Source organism: Atheta coriaria, unplaced genomic scaffold (assembly GCF_025399875.1).
Source record: "Atheta coriaria isolate IRGN ID8LTWV9N9 unplaced genomic scaffold, Caltech_Dcor_3.1 hic_scaffold_2_pilon, whole genome shotgun sequence".
Classification (NCBI taxonomy): Eukaryota; Metazoa; Arthropoda; class Insecta; order Coleoptera; family Staphylinidae; genus Dalotia; species Dalotia coriaria.
Window position 1 is genome coordinate 230731 of NW_027045444.1, and position 17003 is coordinate 247733.

Sequence of the window (17003 nt, forward strand, 5' to 3'; positions counted from 1 at the left end):
CGTCCAGACAATTACAATATACGTTTTGTTATATTGTATATCAGCTGATTATCGTAGTAATAAGTGTCTATGGCTAACTAACTATATATGAATGTACAATATAAACAATAATCTATACATATTTATCACACACTTGTTTTTTTTTTGTTGTCCTTCTCTCGAATATGCAAGTCGGTCGCGTTCCGTGCATCTCTAGCTAACGATTTTATTTGTTTAGAGATTGTTTATCGATTATAGGATTAAATTGGGTACGTGGGGTGTGGGCGGGGCTACTAGTTACGCGATGAGACGAAGAGAAGAGAAGAAACGTTGCTATGCGAGATTTTAGGTCATTTAGAGTAGTCGTCTACGTCGTCTAGGTTGAATCATCTTAACTTTGGTTGTTTCTCCGACTTGCTGCAACGCACAACGCACAAATCAATAGAATTTACAAAAAATCCATCAAAAACATTACACCTACCAGATAATGAACCCATATACTCCAACTGCTGCTTGCGGTGAGCCTCCATCAGCGCATTCAGCTCGGACTTTTGTCGATTCAGCATCTCCTCGAATGTTTCATCCTGTAAAACATGCAAGCATTAACATAAACAATCACAGCATGATGGGCAGGCTGTTGCTAACATATGTACAATTTATGTGCTAGAAGCTCGTGATTAAACATAAACAAGAACATAAATTGTTAGTCAGATTAATTTCAAAGTCAAACATAACATGAGGACAAAGCTTCCGCCACCTTGCCACCTAGAATGAATGTATCAGCCACCGACGATACGAAGAAAGAGACGAAGAAGATTTCTAGCCCCCAGGTAGACGTGCTCTGCTCGTGAAGTCTTACCACACGCTCGAAATACGTCTCCAGAAATTCGGTGATTGATAGATTGTTTCGGCGGCAGTCAGCCAGTCCACAGCAGCAGCGCGCCAGCGATGATGTGCTGCTCACGGTGACTGGTATGGTGATAGGCGAATCGCGCCGTAGGAAAGCCACTACCTCAGCGGGTAGATCATCCGGTGAGTGTACCGTATGATAGGAACTGCTCGGATCAAAACACTCCTTCTTGGTGTTACTATGCAGGTTCTGCATCGACAGCGATTGTTTCAGCTTGTTTTTGAGCAGATCCGATGGACTGCAGCTCTTTTTCGTCGATTTCGGTGGTGAGACAAGTGTGGACACGCCGGATGTACATGGGGGTGGTGAACCGGGGCGGTAGAATTGCGCAGGTGGTGATTTTGGACGGAAATCATGTTGGATGACAATGCGATCGCTTGTGTTCAATGGCAACGAATCCGGTTTTGAAATACTGACTTCGGTTTGGTTGCTATCCGAAAGTGTTATGGTGGGTGTGACTATTGTGCGTGCGCGGATTTTGATTCGTTGTTCGCCACGCCCACGACGGTATTGAAAGCTTAACCTGCGACGCGTACCGCTGACAGCGATTTTTCGTTTGCGCATCGACCCTCCTCCAGCGCCTTTAACCTCTTTAACCTTAAAATCGTTCACGAGTATTGGCGGACAACTGCTGTTTGACAGCGTGCGTATCCTGCCATGGAATAAATCTGGGCAACTACCGAAGTCATAGTTGTCGGTGGGTGATGTCACCTCCGGTTGCATGTGCATCTCTTTGAAACAACTGGCAATGTCCGGCATGGAAGAGGTAAAGTCCGTCGGCGGGTCGATGCGTATCTCGGGGATTTTCATTGTGCTCCGGCGCACGTTGCTAATCTTACGCGTGTTCACCGAACCCGTCGATTGGATAAATTTCGCTTCGGCGGTTTGCGCGGTTGTACCGGATGACGCACGGTCGCCATGTTTCGGAAGGATAGTTGCGATTTGTGCCGCTAGGTCAACAAACGAGAACGACTTGCGGAACTCCTTCGGTGCGCTGCTCGGCTATAAAATTATTAATCACAAAACACAAAAAAAAAAACAAATGAGAATTAATAAAAACAAGGCGCCATGATGGTATTAATGGCGTTTAGTCACGAAAGCATACGATTAATGAAAACTTACCACAGGGACGGATGAAACTTGCGCCAAATCATCTAAAATCGTAAAAATATTTTGATGTAAACCTTCAATTTTAAACTTTTAATAATTAACATTAATTACCTTTCTTTGGATAGCTTGTAGCAGCTTCTAGTAGCTTCTCAAAAGAGTGATTAATCACTGAGGTGATGTCTTCGGACTGCTGCGGGCCTTGTGGCTGCGCTTGCGCAATCACATGTGTCGCCACCTGGCCCAATCCGGCCGCAAGCTGAGGATGACCCTGCACTTGCATTTGCTGTCCTTGATGGTACACCATAGGCGGTTGCTGGGTTTGCGCATGTGCGACATGCTGAAAGACTTGTTGACTAGTTTGTGTAGACGGCGCTGATGTCGATTGCGCTTCCACCGGAATCTCCAACTTGCTGCGATCCGGTTCGGTGACTACGCTGACCTTAAACCTCGACACTCGACGCTCCTTCGGTTTGCTCGTGGTCAAAACCCCACCTTCGGGGGGCGGAGCTAATGTCTTGGGCAACTCCGCCACTGGTGATGAAACTAGTGACGTTGTAGTGGAAGATTGTTCGATGACACTCTCGCGCCGCGAGTGAATCTTGGCGATTTCGGCGTTGAGGTCGCAAAGCTTCGTGTCGTTTTGAGGTTGTTCCTGTACGGGGGAAAGCAGCTCGGAGGTGGCGCTACCACTATTAGGCGCGCTCTCACCGGTTCCCGTCGGTTTGCCATCACCGGCTGCGTTCTTCGGAAAGTCGACTGAGACTAGTGTGGTTTGTGGACTTAATGGACCCTGTTCGGAAAATAAATTTTAGGTTATGTCAATTATGAAATGTTGGGTTCTTACGGGTACTTGGCCGGTCATTGTAATCGATGAGAGTTTCTGCTGCAGGCTCTGCATGTGCGCCGAGTATTTATTATCTTGAGGAGTGCCGGGCAAACTATTTTGAGTACCATTACTGCAAGACAAAATGGCGTCGAGAAAACAATCAAAAATTTGTCACGCCCACCCTTACCCTTCTATAACTAACTTGAGATTCGGAAGCGACTTTTTTGTCTCGACATTGGCTGCAACTGCAGATGTGCCATTCGCAGCGATAGGCTCCACCGACGGTTGACTTTCAAGCGGAAGCGGCGGCAGTGTAACGATTGGCTGCGGAATGGCGGCGCTGACCTGCGGCAGCGACGTGCTTTGCGGTATACTCTTCGTGTACTGCGGCTGTGCTTGTGGTTGTTGTTGTACTTGCTGCTGCGGCATAGGCGGCAACACATTATACGCACTCGGCGCCATTGGATAAACCGTCGCGACTGGTTTCACCGCCGCAGCTTGCTGCTGTTGTTGTTGTTGAACCGCAGTGGCAGTATTCGGAACTAGCTGCGGTAGCTGCGGCAGCGCCACATGCTCCACCCCACCGGTTCCAACAATAGCCGCAGGCGCAACAACATTCCCAGCACCTTGAGTGGGCGTTACGGTCGGGAAGCTCTGTACTACAGGCGGGAGGGTAGTCAATGGCGGCGCTGCAGTCGGTACAACCGGAAGCGCAACAGGTGCAGGCACCGGCGCAGGCGCAGACTGCACCACATTCGATACAACCATAGTTGTAATTGTATTACTAGCAACCTGTGACGATAAACTCGTCTGCGAGACGGTAGATGTCGTTGGTGTGGATGTGGCAGACGATTTGACATCCAAAGATTCCTTGAGACTCACAGGCCCACCTTGTTTGAGCACCTCCAAACTCATCTTAAGCTGCTCCAGTGTGATCATCTCCGGGCCACAGACCAACGGCTCATTGGACACATTCTCCACACTGCCGGAAACAGTCACATTAGCGCTGGTCGAAGCCGAGATGGGAATCGACAACGGGCCGGTGACAGTTGCAGTCGACGAACTCATATCTGAAGATTCAACTGAATCACGACGTTCTGATAAGGACTCCGTGTCTTTATCCTTGTCATGATCAAACTCCTCCTATGAGAAACAAACACCATTAATATTCACAAAGTTTAGAAAAAAACAAGAACATAACCTACCTCTTTTTCTTTTATTTCCGCAGTTGTAGGTGGCAACTCCAATTGACCGGAATTAACCGGACTCACCAAGAATATCGATATCTTCCGCTGTTTGGGTGTTTGAACCTTCAACTGACCTTGACCCTCACCACCACTTGTATCTATCCCCAATGGTGGGATAGTCACAGTTGGTTTTGCAGCTACACCTTCAACAGATTCAATAACTCCGCCCACACCAGCATCACTGCCCTCTGGATTCTCAAGATGGACGATTTTAACGTCCACCTTTTGTTTGCCATCGTTCACATCCGCCTGTACAACCGGAATACTCATACTATCCGTAACTATAGTCGATGTTTCCGTATTCGTCGGCGCGTAACTAATCGCTGTGGTTTCCGTGTACAACGGACGCGTATCATGCACATAGGTATGTTCGGGTGTGTATTCGCTAGCAGTCGATGTCTTCCGCGATACCGTGCCGCTGCTATTGAGACTTTCACGACACGCAAACTGAGTATTCATCTTTTCAGCCAGTGAGGTTTTCAACCCTTGGAAGGCAACCTGCTGTTGTTGAAGTGTAGCATCATCGAGCAGTTTCATATCGCCAAACTCCGGCTTGATTGTGTATTGATCCGTTGTGGAATCATCACGCTAAGAAAACATGTATTAATACAAAAAACGCACAAAACGCAAGCCGCCATTTTGAATTTATTTCTATGTATCTAAATTACTTACTGATCGATGTCTTCGATGAGTCTTACGCAGAGGTCTTGTAAGACTCGCATGCCTAACCTTTTTTCAAATTTTATTTTTGTGTGTTCCAAACGCAGCATGTAAAACAAATCAATTGATTCCCAACGTCAAGTCAAGCATTCGATCACAATTACCTTCTGGATATATCGTGGACATACTGGTATTTTCTCCGGATTCAATTCCAGTTGCCGAAGGACACTCTCCAGTTGCTCGGTGAGTGTTTTATGCGTGCCTGGTTTGAGGCAGTTCTCCTTGATCATCCCCTCGATGATGTCTTCCGGTTTGGTATCAAAGCGATTAAACTTGAAGCTGATGGTCTTTTGTTTGCACAAAAGGTGGCATTCAACCGTGCCATCCGGGTGGATCTTTTCGACGGTGAGTTGTTTGATCGGTTGCTGGACTTGACGCTTGGGAGAGCGGTTGCGGCCCGCCAGTTGAGATTGATCGAGCGGTGCGGCTTGAAGTTGATCAATGCCGGTACTAACCTGATTAATTGCGGCGGGTTGTTGAGGCTGTGGTTGAGGTTGCGGTTGTTGCTGAGTGTGGTCATCTTTAGGTTCCTCTCCTTCGGGTGGCGCCATGGGTTTATACTCAACATAAGGGCCTTGTGATTGGTAGTATTGCTGTTGTTGCACAGGTGGTGGTTGTTGTTGTTGTTGGGGTTGAATTTGTTGTACAGGTTGAGGTACCTGTTGTACCGGCTGTTGTACTTGTTGTACCTGTTGATTTTGAGTCTGTTGTGACATCTGCTGCTGCTGTTGTTGTTGTTGCTGTAGTAAAACATCAGGATATTGATATCCATAATCAATAATAGGTGGTTGTGAAGTTGTGGACATCCTCCTTGAATGTTGGTCGACATTCTGCTCGAATGTAGCCATCGGTGGCAATGAAGCAGTTGATAATCTATGATGTTGTGTAATCTCTACAGATTGTTGTTGTTGTTGCTGCTGCTGCTGCTGTTGTTGTTGCTGCAACAAATACATCTGTTGTTCCAACTCGTTGATTGCCTCCTGGGGTGCTTGTTGCGGAATATACTGAATATGTTGCTGATGTTGTTGTTGTTGTTGAGGTGGTGGTTGTTGTTGCATTACAGCCGGTTGAATATGTCCGACATTCGTTAAAGTCGGATGAGTATATTGTTGCGGCATAGAATGTTGAGGAATCTGCTGCATCACGGGTTGATGTTGTTGCATGACCTGTTGTACATGTTGCACTTGTTGTACGTGCTGTTGCTGCATAGGCACAGTTTGTAGGGTTTGTTGACTAGCCGAAGATTGCATTATAGGCTGATGTTGACTAGGTGTTTGTTGCAGTTGCTGTGGTGGCGGTTGTTGCAACTGTTGTTGAGATTGCTGTTGCATCATTACATTCGGCGGTAACACTTGAACCGGTTGTGTTTGTGGTTGCGTTTGCTGTTGTGGAGGTTGTTGCTGCATCATCACCTGTTGTACCTGTTGTTGCGGTTGTACATACTGTTGTTGCGGCATCATCTGTTGTGGGACTTGTTGTTGAGGTTGTTGTACCTGCACCTGTTGGATAATTTGCTGCGGCGGTGGTTGTTGCTGTTGTTGTTGTACAGGTTGCATCACTTGCTGTTGCACCGGCTGCATAATCTGTTGTTGACTTTGCTGATTCTGCTGTTGTACATACTGTTCTATATATTGTTGTTGAGTAGGTTGTGGTACCTGTTGTTGCACTTGCTGCTGTTGTACCTGTTGTTGTTGCATGGTAGAATCATGTTCTAAAATTTGTTGTAGTGGTCTCGGTTGTACAACCTGCTGTTGTTGTTGTTGTTGTTGCTCAGGTTGCATCTGCATCATCTCCATATTTGCAGAATGTGGTACAGAATTCCTGTGTTGTTGCAGATCAGGCATACTCATCTGTTGCTGATAATTACCAACCAACAAAGACTCGGTGGATTGCTGATGAAAAATCTGTTGTTTCTGGAGGTCCATCTGAGAATCAACACTGAGGCGATGTTCAGGTGGTGGTACAACCTGAGAAGATGCCATCAAATCAGGCTGAGACACCGTTGACAACCTATGTTCAGGCAAAGGTTGAGTTTGAAGATACTGTTGAACTTGTTGTACTTGCGGTACTTGCTGTACAACCTGTTGTTGCTGTTGTTGTGGTATCTGCTGCACCTGTTGTTGCGGAGTTTCAACAAACTGCTGCACGGGCTGTGGAAGCTGTTGAGGTACTTGCTGTACCTGCTGTACTTGTTGTACCTGTTGTTCAGGTATATACTGTGTTGGCGCTTGTTGTTGACTTTGTTGTTGCTGTGGAGGAGGCTGATTGTAAACTTGTTGTACCTGTTGTACTTGTTGCACTTGAGGTACTTGATGTTGCTGTTGTTGGTTGTTATAATTCTGTTGTTGCTGCTGCTGCTGTTGGTAAGCTTGCTGTTGATAATCCTGTGGGTAAGTCTGTTGTTGTTGTACCTGTTGTACTTGCTGCACAGGTTGAACCTGTGCGGAAGATTGATTCGACTGCGCAGCTGCAGCAGCAGCCGCGTAAGTATAATTAGCATTTCCAGCCTGTTGGCCCTGTTGTCCTCCTTGACCAGGAACCTGTTGCACCTGCTGTACCTGCTGTTGTTGAACATTCGACGAATCCATTTGCTGTTGTTGCAAATACTGCTGTTGCAGATACTGCTGCTTCTGCTTCTCTTTTGTAATCTGAGTCACCTGCGCTCTCAGCAACTTTGCAACAATTTTCGCGTCCTCTTCAAAAATGATTCCAGACTTCGCCATTTCCTCAGCGATTACATCAAAGCGGTCCGTTTCTATATCAAACTCGAACTGAATAGCTTCATTCTCCTTATGTTTATGCGTCCGCTTCTTGGGGTCTATAACGCGCAGCCGAAAAATGATCTTGCTCTCAATCTGCGTCACCAAATCGATCTTCAAGCCTACATCCTCCTCGAAGAACGGATGCACGAGGAGATCCTTCACTTTGGGGCGGTCCTCCTTGCGCGGCCGGATGCAGCTCTCGATTACGTCGCGCACCTCTGGGTTCGCCACTTTTTCGAAACTTGCCGGCTTCACGCCCTAGCCACACAAAAAATAACAGTCAATTATTATTTTGACACAAAGTCATCAATGACAACCTCAATTCATTGTTTTACTATGGTTTGACTGTTACATAACCTCAACTTAAATGTACATAAATTTAGTTACAACATAACCTAATACACTTACAGAAATAACTTTCTTGTAGATTTGTGCTGGTCCAGTACATTCAGAATACGGATATTCACTGGTGGCCATCTCCAACATGCACATACCGAATGCGTAGACATCCACTCCCTCATCATAGTGTTCTTCATACATCTCCGGCGCCATAAACTCCGGCGTGCCTATGACAGACTTAGCAAAACTGCGATTTTTCAACGTCGCTAAACCCAAATCGCCGATTTTCACCGAACCGGTGGTGCCAGTGATAAAAATGTTATCACATTTCAAATCACGGTGAATAATCGGCGGGCTGCGCGAGTGCAGAAACGCTAAGCCTTTCAATATCTGTCGACACCAAGACTTCAATACTTTCGGATTAATCTTCTTGAATCGTCTCAAATATCTAACCAAAAAAATAAAATTTAACAAACGTAAAAAATCGTTTTAAACAATATTCTTACGTTTTTAAAGTTCCACTTAGCATAAGTTCCGTAACCAATACAATATTCTTCTTTTTATTACCAACAATACTCTCCCAATAGTTGTAGAACCTTACAATATTAGCATGTTGCAACTTTTTCAACATTTCAGCCTCTTCACGGAAACGCTGCCTCTCCGCTTTGTTCAACTTCTTCTCTTGCAACTCGCACCAGGCTACAGCAACGCCTGTCTGAGAGTCTAAACCACGATAGACTGTTTTAAACGATCCTCTACCAACCTAGACATTAAAAACACAAAAGTTAAAATTTGAGGTTAAAATTTTAAGGTTAAATGCTTATACCTCTTCTTCATACTTGAAAAATCTGCCACACGGACTAACCGCAATCGGTTTATAGACATCATCATCATCTTCAATCGCATACTCTTTATCTTGACTTTTACTTGAAGGAAACACAATGACTGGTTGTTCAGCAATCAGATCCGGATTATTCTCAGCAATCTCAACATTCTTATGCAGGATATCAATATTCTGATCGGTGATTTCAACCATCTGCGCTGTATTCATCATGTTAAAAATGTTCTTTGGTAGATTATACTTTGCATCATAGGGTACAAGCTGCATCTCCGATTGGGGAAAATCGCTATCATCATCGTTATTCGCATCAGTCTCAACCGGAATACACCTGGTGACGCCGCCATGTTTGACACTCTTCACTCCCTTAGTCTTCATCTTGGCTTTGACTTTTTTCTTCGCCCCATCAATGGAACTCACCTCTAAGAAGTTGGAATTCTCTGGCAGTTCCGAACACGAATCGTGATACTCCTCATAATCCTCGACGAATTTCCTCGCATCAATGCTATTCGTGCTGGGTGTGTGAGTTATCTTCGGCACGTACATTAAATTCACCACATTACTCGTATCACACCTTGACGACCCAGAATCGGTGTCCACTTTATCCGGAACAGTCTCAGCGTTTGTTTTCCTGATGGATGCGCGCGTTTTTGCGCACTCACGGACAACTCAATGCATTTGAGGCGGTTGTAGGTGATTAACCGCATCGCGGAGTCAATGATGTCGTTGATAAACGCACCCGCAAAACTGCGCACGCCTTTCTCGGATGTATCCTGCACGCGCAGAGCGTCTTCACCCTTTAGCAGGGATAGTGAATCTTCGCGGACGAATTGTACACTATCGAAGCTTTTGCGGAACACCGCCAGGTTATCGATGAATTCGTAGGATATCGAAGAACAGGAGTGTGTGCGGGCTTTCTTCTCGTGTTTGTCCAGTTCCAGTTTATCGGCTGTTTTCGCACGCGGTTCATTCTCGAGTGAAGTGCAATGTTTTGTTTTATGTCGCGGTTTGCTCGATGAACTGCCAGCGCTTTTAGTTTCACGTTTCTCCACCTTTTCCGGGTTCTCATCGTTGATCTTCATAAAAGTATACCGTGTCTTTTTCGTTTCCGTCGTGGTTTTGGTATTCTTCGTGATGGTTTTCTTCTTTTTACCGCTATTGCCACTCGATGATGAGAGTGATGTGGATGAGGACGATGATGGGCTTTTCTTGTCACGCGTGTCACGTGATTTCTTCGTGAAATCTTCCGGTGGGTCCTGATCAATGAACTCGATGTTATCGACGTCCATCGGGAAGGCTGTGGCATTGTTGCCGTTGTTTGGCGGTGGGGTAGCTCGTCCGAGCGCGGCGGCCGCATCCTCGCCGGTTTCGAACGAGCGGCCGGAGACGACGCTGGCGGTGCGCCGATGGCGCTCCGCGCGATGTTCACGCACCATCGGCCGCTCACCACCACCGCCGCCGCCAACCGGGGCCGTCGGTGTGACTGTGTTTATCGAGGAGGTGGCGGCAGCGGCGCCGGCTGGCGTCGCGGCGCGCCCCCCGCCTCCGCTGTTCGTGCTACCTGCTTCGCCGCGCGTTACTGAGCGTCGGAAGGCATTGCGCAGCGCCGTCACGCCGCCGCCGCCGCCGCTGCTTTTGCTGCTTTGCACGCTCGACGCGCTGCCTTTGCGAGGAATTGTAATATTTGAACCTCTAAAACCAACAAATTAACGCATAACTAATTGAATATTTAATTATACTTACAAACTGGGATCAAATTTAGGACACGCTTGCCCCGTCTTCCCGTCCGGGGCGTGAGCGTCCGCCGGCGAATTGCCGTTGTTTTCACGCGCGGCGCACCCGGCACAGCGCCTCACTGAATACCGCGCCGTTCCCAAATGCTGCTGTGGATCTCCGGTGGCGGTTGAAGGGATGGAACGCGGCCGCTTGCAGGCGTGGCGACTCGCATCGTGGTTGTGACCATTCGTCGACGCCACTTCCAGTCTGACAGCAATAATCAACCCCGGCGAATGAATCCACTTCTCAACGACAATCCACAATTATCTCCCAGCAGTAAACTTGTTTCCAAAACAATTCAAAACTGCAAACACACAAATAAAGCATTAAGTAAAGAACAACGGTCTAAAATACGAAAATTTACATTAAACTGTTAATAACTTTTAAACAAATTGAGCAAAACCATTAATTCTTTCATATTGTTATTCAGTAGAAAATTCTGCGTCATAATATATTAAGTTTTAGATGTAAATCATTATTTATAACAAGTTATTAACAAAATTATTAAAAAATATAAATTTTTCGATAATCAAGTAAAATTGCCTGTAACTTTGTGTAAAATAACGTTATCGACGTATTTTTGCGCTTGAATAATCCAGAATTTAATACTGAATATGTTTATAAAACAATGATTACTATCGCGCGATTAGTTTTCGAGTAATTAAACAATAACGCGAACAAAACACGCCTTCTTCTGTTTCAGTCACTGATTCACTTCGAAGCGTTTGTGTCAAGAATGTTTCACACTCACAAATCAATCACAATATGATAAACAATAAGTAATCAACGGAAATTTTAATTAAGCGATTAATCGCCGTGGGTTTTGCGTGTGTTCGGCGTGCGTTTTATCGGTTTTTGCGTCGCGACGCGAAGACAGGTGCTCCTGCCAAGACGACGGCCGAGCCAAGACCACTCGCAAACACTCGGCGCCTGCTGCTGCTATCGATAAAAATGTGAATGTTATTAATAAACATTCACCGCTCGTCCGCGATTCTTCACACACGCAGCATACACACGACCATCACGTCCTCGTATTGTACACACGCACGCACACTGTGAAAGAGATATATGCGTACACACTGCGTATCATATTAATTTCACTTTAAACGCACTTGCACACTGGTCGACTGGCACTGGTCGTGGCGTTCTGCGACGCACTTAGATATTTATCGCATGACTAGAACGGCGAATCCAATAAGAGTGGCGAGAAGACGGGACGGGAATGGCAAAAAAAAACTCACATTCTTCCGACACCGGGTCGTCGGTCGGGGCCGTCAGCCGTGAGCGGCGTGCGCGACGACGGCGACGTGCTGGCCGCCTGGTTCCTAGTGTATGCGGCGCTCGGCGCCCGCGATGCCCAGTGGATCTGGGGGGCGGTCGAGTTCGCCCGTTCGCCGTTCCCGTCGAGGTTGAGGTTGAGTGGTCGACGGTGGTTGAGATATGAGTTTGACAACACCCTGGCCGTGCGAAATTTTATTGGATGTTTTCATTGTTGCCACGGGCGGCGCTGTTGTTGGTAAATTCTTGTATACCGGGTGTTTACAAAATATTTGCACATGATTAAAATTAATTATTTTGGTAGATAGAAAATAAGGGACTTGAAAATTAAACCAATTGTTAACTTTACTTAATTTATAGATTATGTTGTTTTATAATTGAATTGTTATTGTTGTTTAAAGATTTATTATTAGGTTTAAAATTTTATAAAAATTAGTACAGACCTGTCATACTTTTATTTTCAACGTGGTATAGGCAACTACTATTACAGTTATTTTAGTTAAGGCTTGTTTGGTTAGAGGACGCAACCAAACTAAAATAAAGTAAAAACAAATATTTATTAATATAAATTTATTATTTACCTTCTTATTTTAAAACACTTCAAAATTAATATTAACAGTCAATAAATAAATTGTTAAATTTATATCTAGGTATTTTTAAAGTAAAAAATAATAAATTATTTATTTCTTGCTATAGGCAACCAAATCTACACATCAACGCTTGTATCACTTAAAACTTAATTTTTTTGTTTTAATACTATTCGAGGATAAGTAAAACATAACAAGATATTGTGTATGTTCATTTTTATTGTTGTACTTTTGTTTAATCTGTAATAATCCATATAATAATATTGATAAAATTGCTTATCGACCACTTTCGCTCTGTTTGTTCCTTTGCATCGTTCTCTCAACTAACAGCATTCAATATTTGTTCAATTGCACAATTAAATGTTATCTGCGTGTGCATAAGTAACACTTAATGAGTTAAGTACATAATTGTCTCCCTTGCACATTGTTAAACTGCTTTGCAATCGCAATAATAATAGCATAATTACAATTCATGTTATCTATGCAAGATAAAGTTGGTATTTTTCGTAATATAGAGATAATAGAAAGATAATAAAGAGATAAGAAGAGTACATAGGTATTTGATTGAGTTTTTGATTAGGTTTAAGTTTTGTAGCCACCGTTGTGTTCTCGTTTAGCAACCTCATGTTCACATTTGATTATTAGTTATTAATATAAAAATTCACATTCCAAGTAAAGTAAAATTGATAGTTTTGTAAACCTTTTAAAGGCTTACGTAAGAAGTGTAAAGAAAATCACATCTAAACATGAAAATAATATCATAGTTAGAAATTATTGAAAATTGTAATGTGGCATTGTATTAAGTAAGTTACAACGGTCTAAAATTAATAACCTAGGAGTATTTGGTAGTTATTAATTATTTACTCATAAACGCAAAGAGATAATATAATTATTTTAATGGTGATTGATAGAGTATTGAATTATGTATCTAATGTATTATATTTTATATAAAACGTAATATTTTGTTGGAGGTTATGATATATTAAAATATTAAATTGTTAAAATTAAAAATAAATACTTTTACTGCGTATAACTAAATAACTTGTTAGGTAAACACTAAAAGTCAGGTCTAATATGGCGCAAAATATTATATTGGTTCGATTGGTTTAAAAATAATCGTTTTATGTTGTATAGTTCTTGAGTTATTAACTAAAAAGTAAAGAAAAACAGGTTTTAACCTAAACATAGACCGTTAATCTGCACATATAACATTAACAGCTTTAAATGCGCTGAAAACATGTTTTCCAATACTTAATAGTTAATAATTATTAAACAAAAAACAATACAACAATTATTCTTTCACCAGTAGATTCAGAATTAAACATATCTTCAGATTCATTATAAATATTTTGAAATAATACTTAATTTACGCCGTAATAATGAAACAAAACTAGATTTGTCAAAATTAATTAAAAACTGTTAATAAATGAAAAATATATAAAATTTATTACTTTTTATTTAATTAAATAATAATGTATGTATCTCTTTGTGATTTTAAGTAATCAAATAATAGCTAAAAACATTTTAAAAGGTTTTTTTGACCATTTCACTTTACACATTGCCAAAATTCAATTTTCAATCAATTCTAACCTTTGTACATAGAAATATTTTAAAATCTGAATATCACAATCATCGACAAAGTGAGAAAGACTTGAAATACAACAATTAAATCATCTAAATATCCAATTGTTTCATTATCATTTCATTAACATCTCCTTCGCATTGTAGTTATATCTATAAGTTTACATTTGTAATCCATGTCCGCCATTTTGTCTTCACCAACGATTATGTACACCTATCGCCGATCGTATCACATTTAAATTTATTACTCTCAAATTTAGTTGCTTATCAATAAATAAAAACCGAAATAAATCACAAACATTTCTTGTATTCTATGTGTTAATAGAGTTGCCTACTATCGCCGTCATATGAATCGTTCAACATCGAGAAGAAATGCAATAATTACGAACTAATTAATTAATTCATCATTTTAGCCGCTACGATAGTCATACTCGTGTGTAAGTCGTGAATGTTAATTAGTGCGCCAATTAATTATATTATTAGTCGTAGTTCTTAATTGCTAAGTAATCGATTAATTCAATTTTTACATTCTTTGATGATCTATTTACAGATATTCATTTTTGTTATTAACTTTGTTAATTGGTAATTTAATTATTAATATTAATTATCTTAGTGTTAGTTGTTATGTTAGTTATTATAATAGTTTTTGCTTTAAATTTAAGTTTTAAATTTTAAGTTTATTAAACGTTATATCACTTTATTGTTTTTATTTTAGTTCTCGAATTGTTTTAATAGTAAAATTGTGCATTTTGTTTTATTCTTTATCAATTAATTGGTGAGTGTAATGTTTATTTTAATTATTTGCATTAATGTATACTGAAATGTTAATCCTAACCTCAATTCTGCACCCGGTTCGCAGTGTACCGAGTATATGAACCGAATTTGTTTCAAACACATATAATAATTTAATTATTATAATTTTTAGAAGAACATTTGAGGTTATAAACTTAAAATTGCATTTTCTGTGATTTTAACCTAAAAATTTGAGGTTTTACACCTAAAAATATTGTTTTTTACAGTAGTTAAATTCTTATATGTGTTTGAAAATGTGTTTCGGCATAAATAAATTAACAATAACAATATATCTTATTATTTTACCTACAACAACAAAATCAACGCAATTTATGCAAAAGATAAAAGTTGCAATAACGTATTTGTTAATTACTTGTTAAGAAGAAAGTGTTGTCAAAAAATATTTGTTATTCTCTTTGATTTGATTTGTTATTAACTTTTTGTTTAGCTCGTGCTGCGTCCGCTTTATAAACAATTTCCATTTGTCGTCTTGTGGTGCGTGTTGTTGTTGTTATTTATGCTTAAACTCTTAAACATTATCAAATTCCATGATGCATTTAACATTTGTGACGTTGTTTACGTGTTGCCGAGCATGGTGAGTATAGTAAGGGCGGCGGTGAGTGTAGCGCGCCAGCCGCCACCGGTGAGCGGCCGCACGGCGCTGGCGGACTTTATCGTCGTCGTGAGAGCCTTCTCGCGCTCGGTATTGAAGAGGTTCTTTGCCAGCGAACGCATTTTGGTGATCTTGTCGTCGTAGATCGCTGTGGAAGCATTCGAGGGGATGTTTACGTTGCAATAGTCTTGATCGCAGCATGATACACACATCTAAACATAAATGTCATGTATATTTGGTTGCCTATATTAACTTGTACTTGTACTTACTAGTTGTGTGTCAATTTCAACGCATCCAACTTTATTTCGTTGACATTCTTTCGCTCCCGTGCATTTTTTGTTGACTAAAACGGACGTGCCCTTGGAGTCCATAATGTGTAGCGTGTGGCAAAAAGTTTCACCTAAAAATATTAATTTTTAAAATTTATAAAACACTCTGTGTTTAAGTTAATAATTTAAACAGTAATCAAAACTAGATTAAGCATGTTTTACACGCAAATTACAACTTTCTGATTAAATTACAAATGGTACAAAATTAACCTCAAAGTTTAAGTTTAATTTCATACAAAGTGTTTCAAAATACCTGGCTTGCAGGGTCGATCGATGGCGTACTGATTGCAGATGTCGTTGTCGGAGACGTTGACGCAGATGTAGCAAGTAACGGCATAGTCGTCACGATTGCCACCCTTGGGGCCGACACCATCCGCCCCCGACGCGCCCCCAACGGTGTCCACCTCGTTCGCCGACGCTGTCTGCACGTGCGCCACGTCGTCGGCGAACGCCGTCGGCGTCGTGCCCCTGTTCGTCATCAGAATGCAGCTGAGTAGCATGCTGATTCTCAACATACTATCAACCTGAAACAATTAAACAAAATAATTACGTTCATGTATATTGAGTTGCCTATATTAACTCGACAGAAACGTGACTGAAATGGAAAATGATGTTTGATGGCTTGACTAATGCCTCGGTAAAAAATGCGACGCAACGCCATCTTGACAATATGAATGAGTGGGGCATTAAGCGACGGCGCACAGTGACATAACGTAGAATAAAATGTTTTGCCATGTTGGTTATTGTCGAAATGGCAGACGTGACACCCGACGAATGTGAGGATATTTGTAATGAAAATTGTCGCGTCCCACCGCGCATATCAAACACAAAATAAGATATAAGACATAAGACGCAACAAAGTGGCTGCACATGACGGTAATACATCATAAAACAAACAAAAAATTGTAATATTTTAAAATTTTAGGTTATTATATGGAAAAGTGTTATAATTGATACTTTGAGGTTATGTTTAAGGTTATTATGAAGAAGATACATCTATAATCATAAGTTAGTTTAATATTTAAGCCCTAGAGGATGATGTTACTATTGGTATCTATGAGTAAATGGGTCAGGGTGGTTGAGCAGCATCGGCACGCTGTCGTGTTTACTCTTCGTTATTCTTGCCCGCTTTGGAAACCTTAATTTACTCCAGCTCGAGGGACTCAGCGCCAACCCACACGTTCCAATTTTCTTTTCAATGCAATTTCCTACTGCACCTAACCTCAAACCTCAAACCTCAAAAATACATTGTTGAATCCTGTTAGTTATAAATTATGATTGTTAATGTTTATATTGAACGAGATAAATAGCAAACG

At 41.8% G+C, this 17003-nt stretch overlaps 3 protein-coding genes and 1 long non-coding RNA gene across 6 annotated transcripts in view; 1 reads left to right on the forward strand and 3 right to left on the reverse strand.

Moving 5' to 3' along the window:
* Positions 1-11: 11 nt before the first annotated feature.
* Positions 12-9419, reverse strand: LOC135798927 (protein split ends-like). 3 transcript variants are annotated; one of them, XM_065311922.1, is made up of 12 exons: positions 8720-9419; positions 8400-8656; positions 7963-8341; positions 5248-7812; positions 4031-4660; positions 3028-3968; positions 2844-2955; positions 2111-2789; positions 2012-2043; positions 839-1891; positions 461-563; positions 12-396 (listed from the first exon to the last, which is right to left on the reverse strand). In XM_065311922.1, the coding sequence occupies exons 1-12, from the start codon at positions 9275-9277 to the stop codon at positions 371-373; spliced, it is 7335 nt and encodes a 2444-aa protein (XP_065167994.1). In that variant the 5' UTR covers positions 9278-9419; the 3' UTR covers positions 12-370. The 3 variants fall into 3 exon arrangements, with proteins under 3 accessions (XP_065167994.1, XP_065167988.1, XP_065168001.1); XM_065311916.1 differs by having other exon boundaries at positions 3013-3968; XM_065311929.1 differs by lacking the exon at positions 839-1891 and having other exon boundaries at positions 3013-3968.
* On the reverse strand, positions 9283-11964 carry LOC135798999 (uncharacterized). The gene is made up of 3 exons (XM_065312013.1): positions 11749-11964; positions 10475-10811; positions 9283-10423 (listed from the first exon to the last, which is right to left on the reverse strand). Exon 3 carries the CDS (start codon positions 10165-10167, stop codon positions 9283-9285), a length of 885 nt encoding a protein of 294 aa, XP_065168085.1. The 5' UTR covers positions 10168-10423; positions 10475-10811; positions 11749-11964.
* A 609-nt stretch (positions 11965-12573) lies between these two features.
* The window catches only part of LOC135799019 (uncharacterized), a 31138-nt gene continuing 26708 nt past the window's right edge, over positions 12574-17003 (reverse strand). Inside the window, exons 2-4 of the mRNA XM_065312033.1 lie at positions 15941-16211; positions 15628-15758; positions 12574-15570 (exon numbers count right to left, since the gene is read on the reverse strand). Coding sequence (XP_065168105.1) covers positions 15322-15570; positions 15628-15758; positions 15941-16202 — 642 coding nt within the window. The 5' untranslated portion in view covers positions 16203-16211 and the 3' untranslated portion in view covers positions 12574-15321. The remainder of the gene's footprint in view (positions 15571-15627; positions 15759-15940; positions 16212-17003) is intronic.
* Positions 16429-16959, forward strand: LOC135803295 (uncharacterized). Its single transcript, XR_010550783.1, has 2 exons — positions 16429-16563; positions 16663-16959. It is a non-coding gene; the product is annotated as an uncharacterized lncRNA (long non-coding RNA).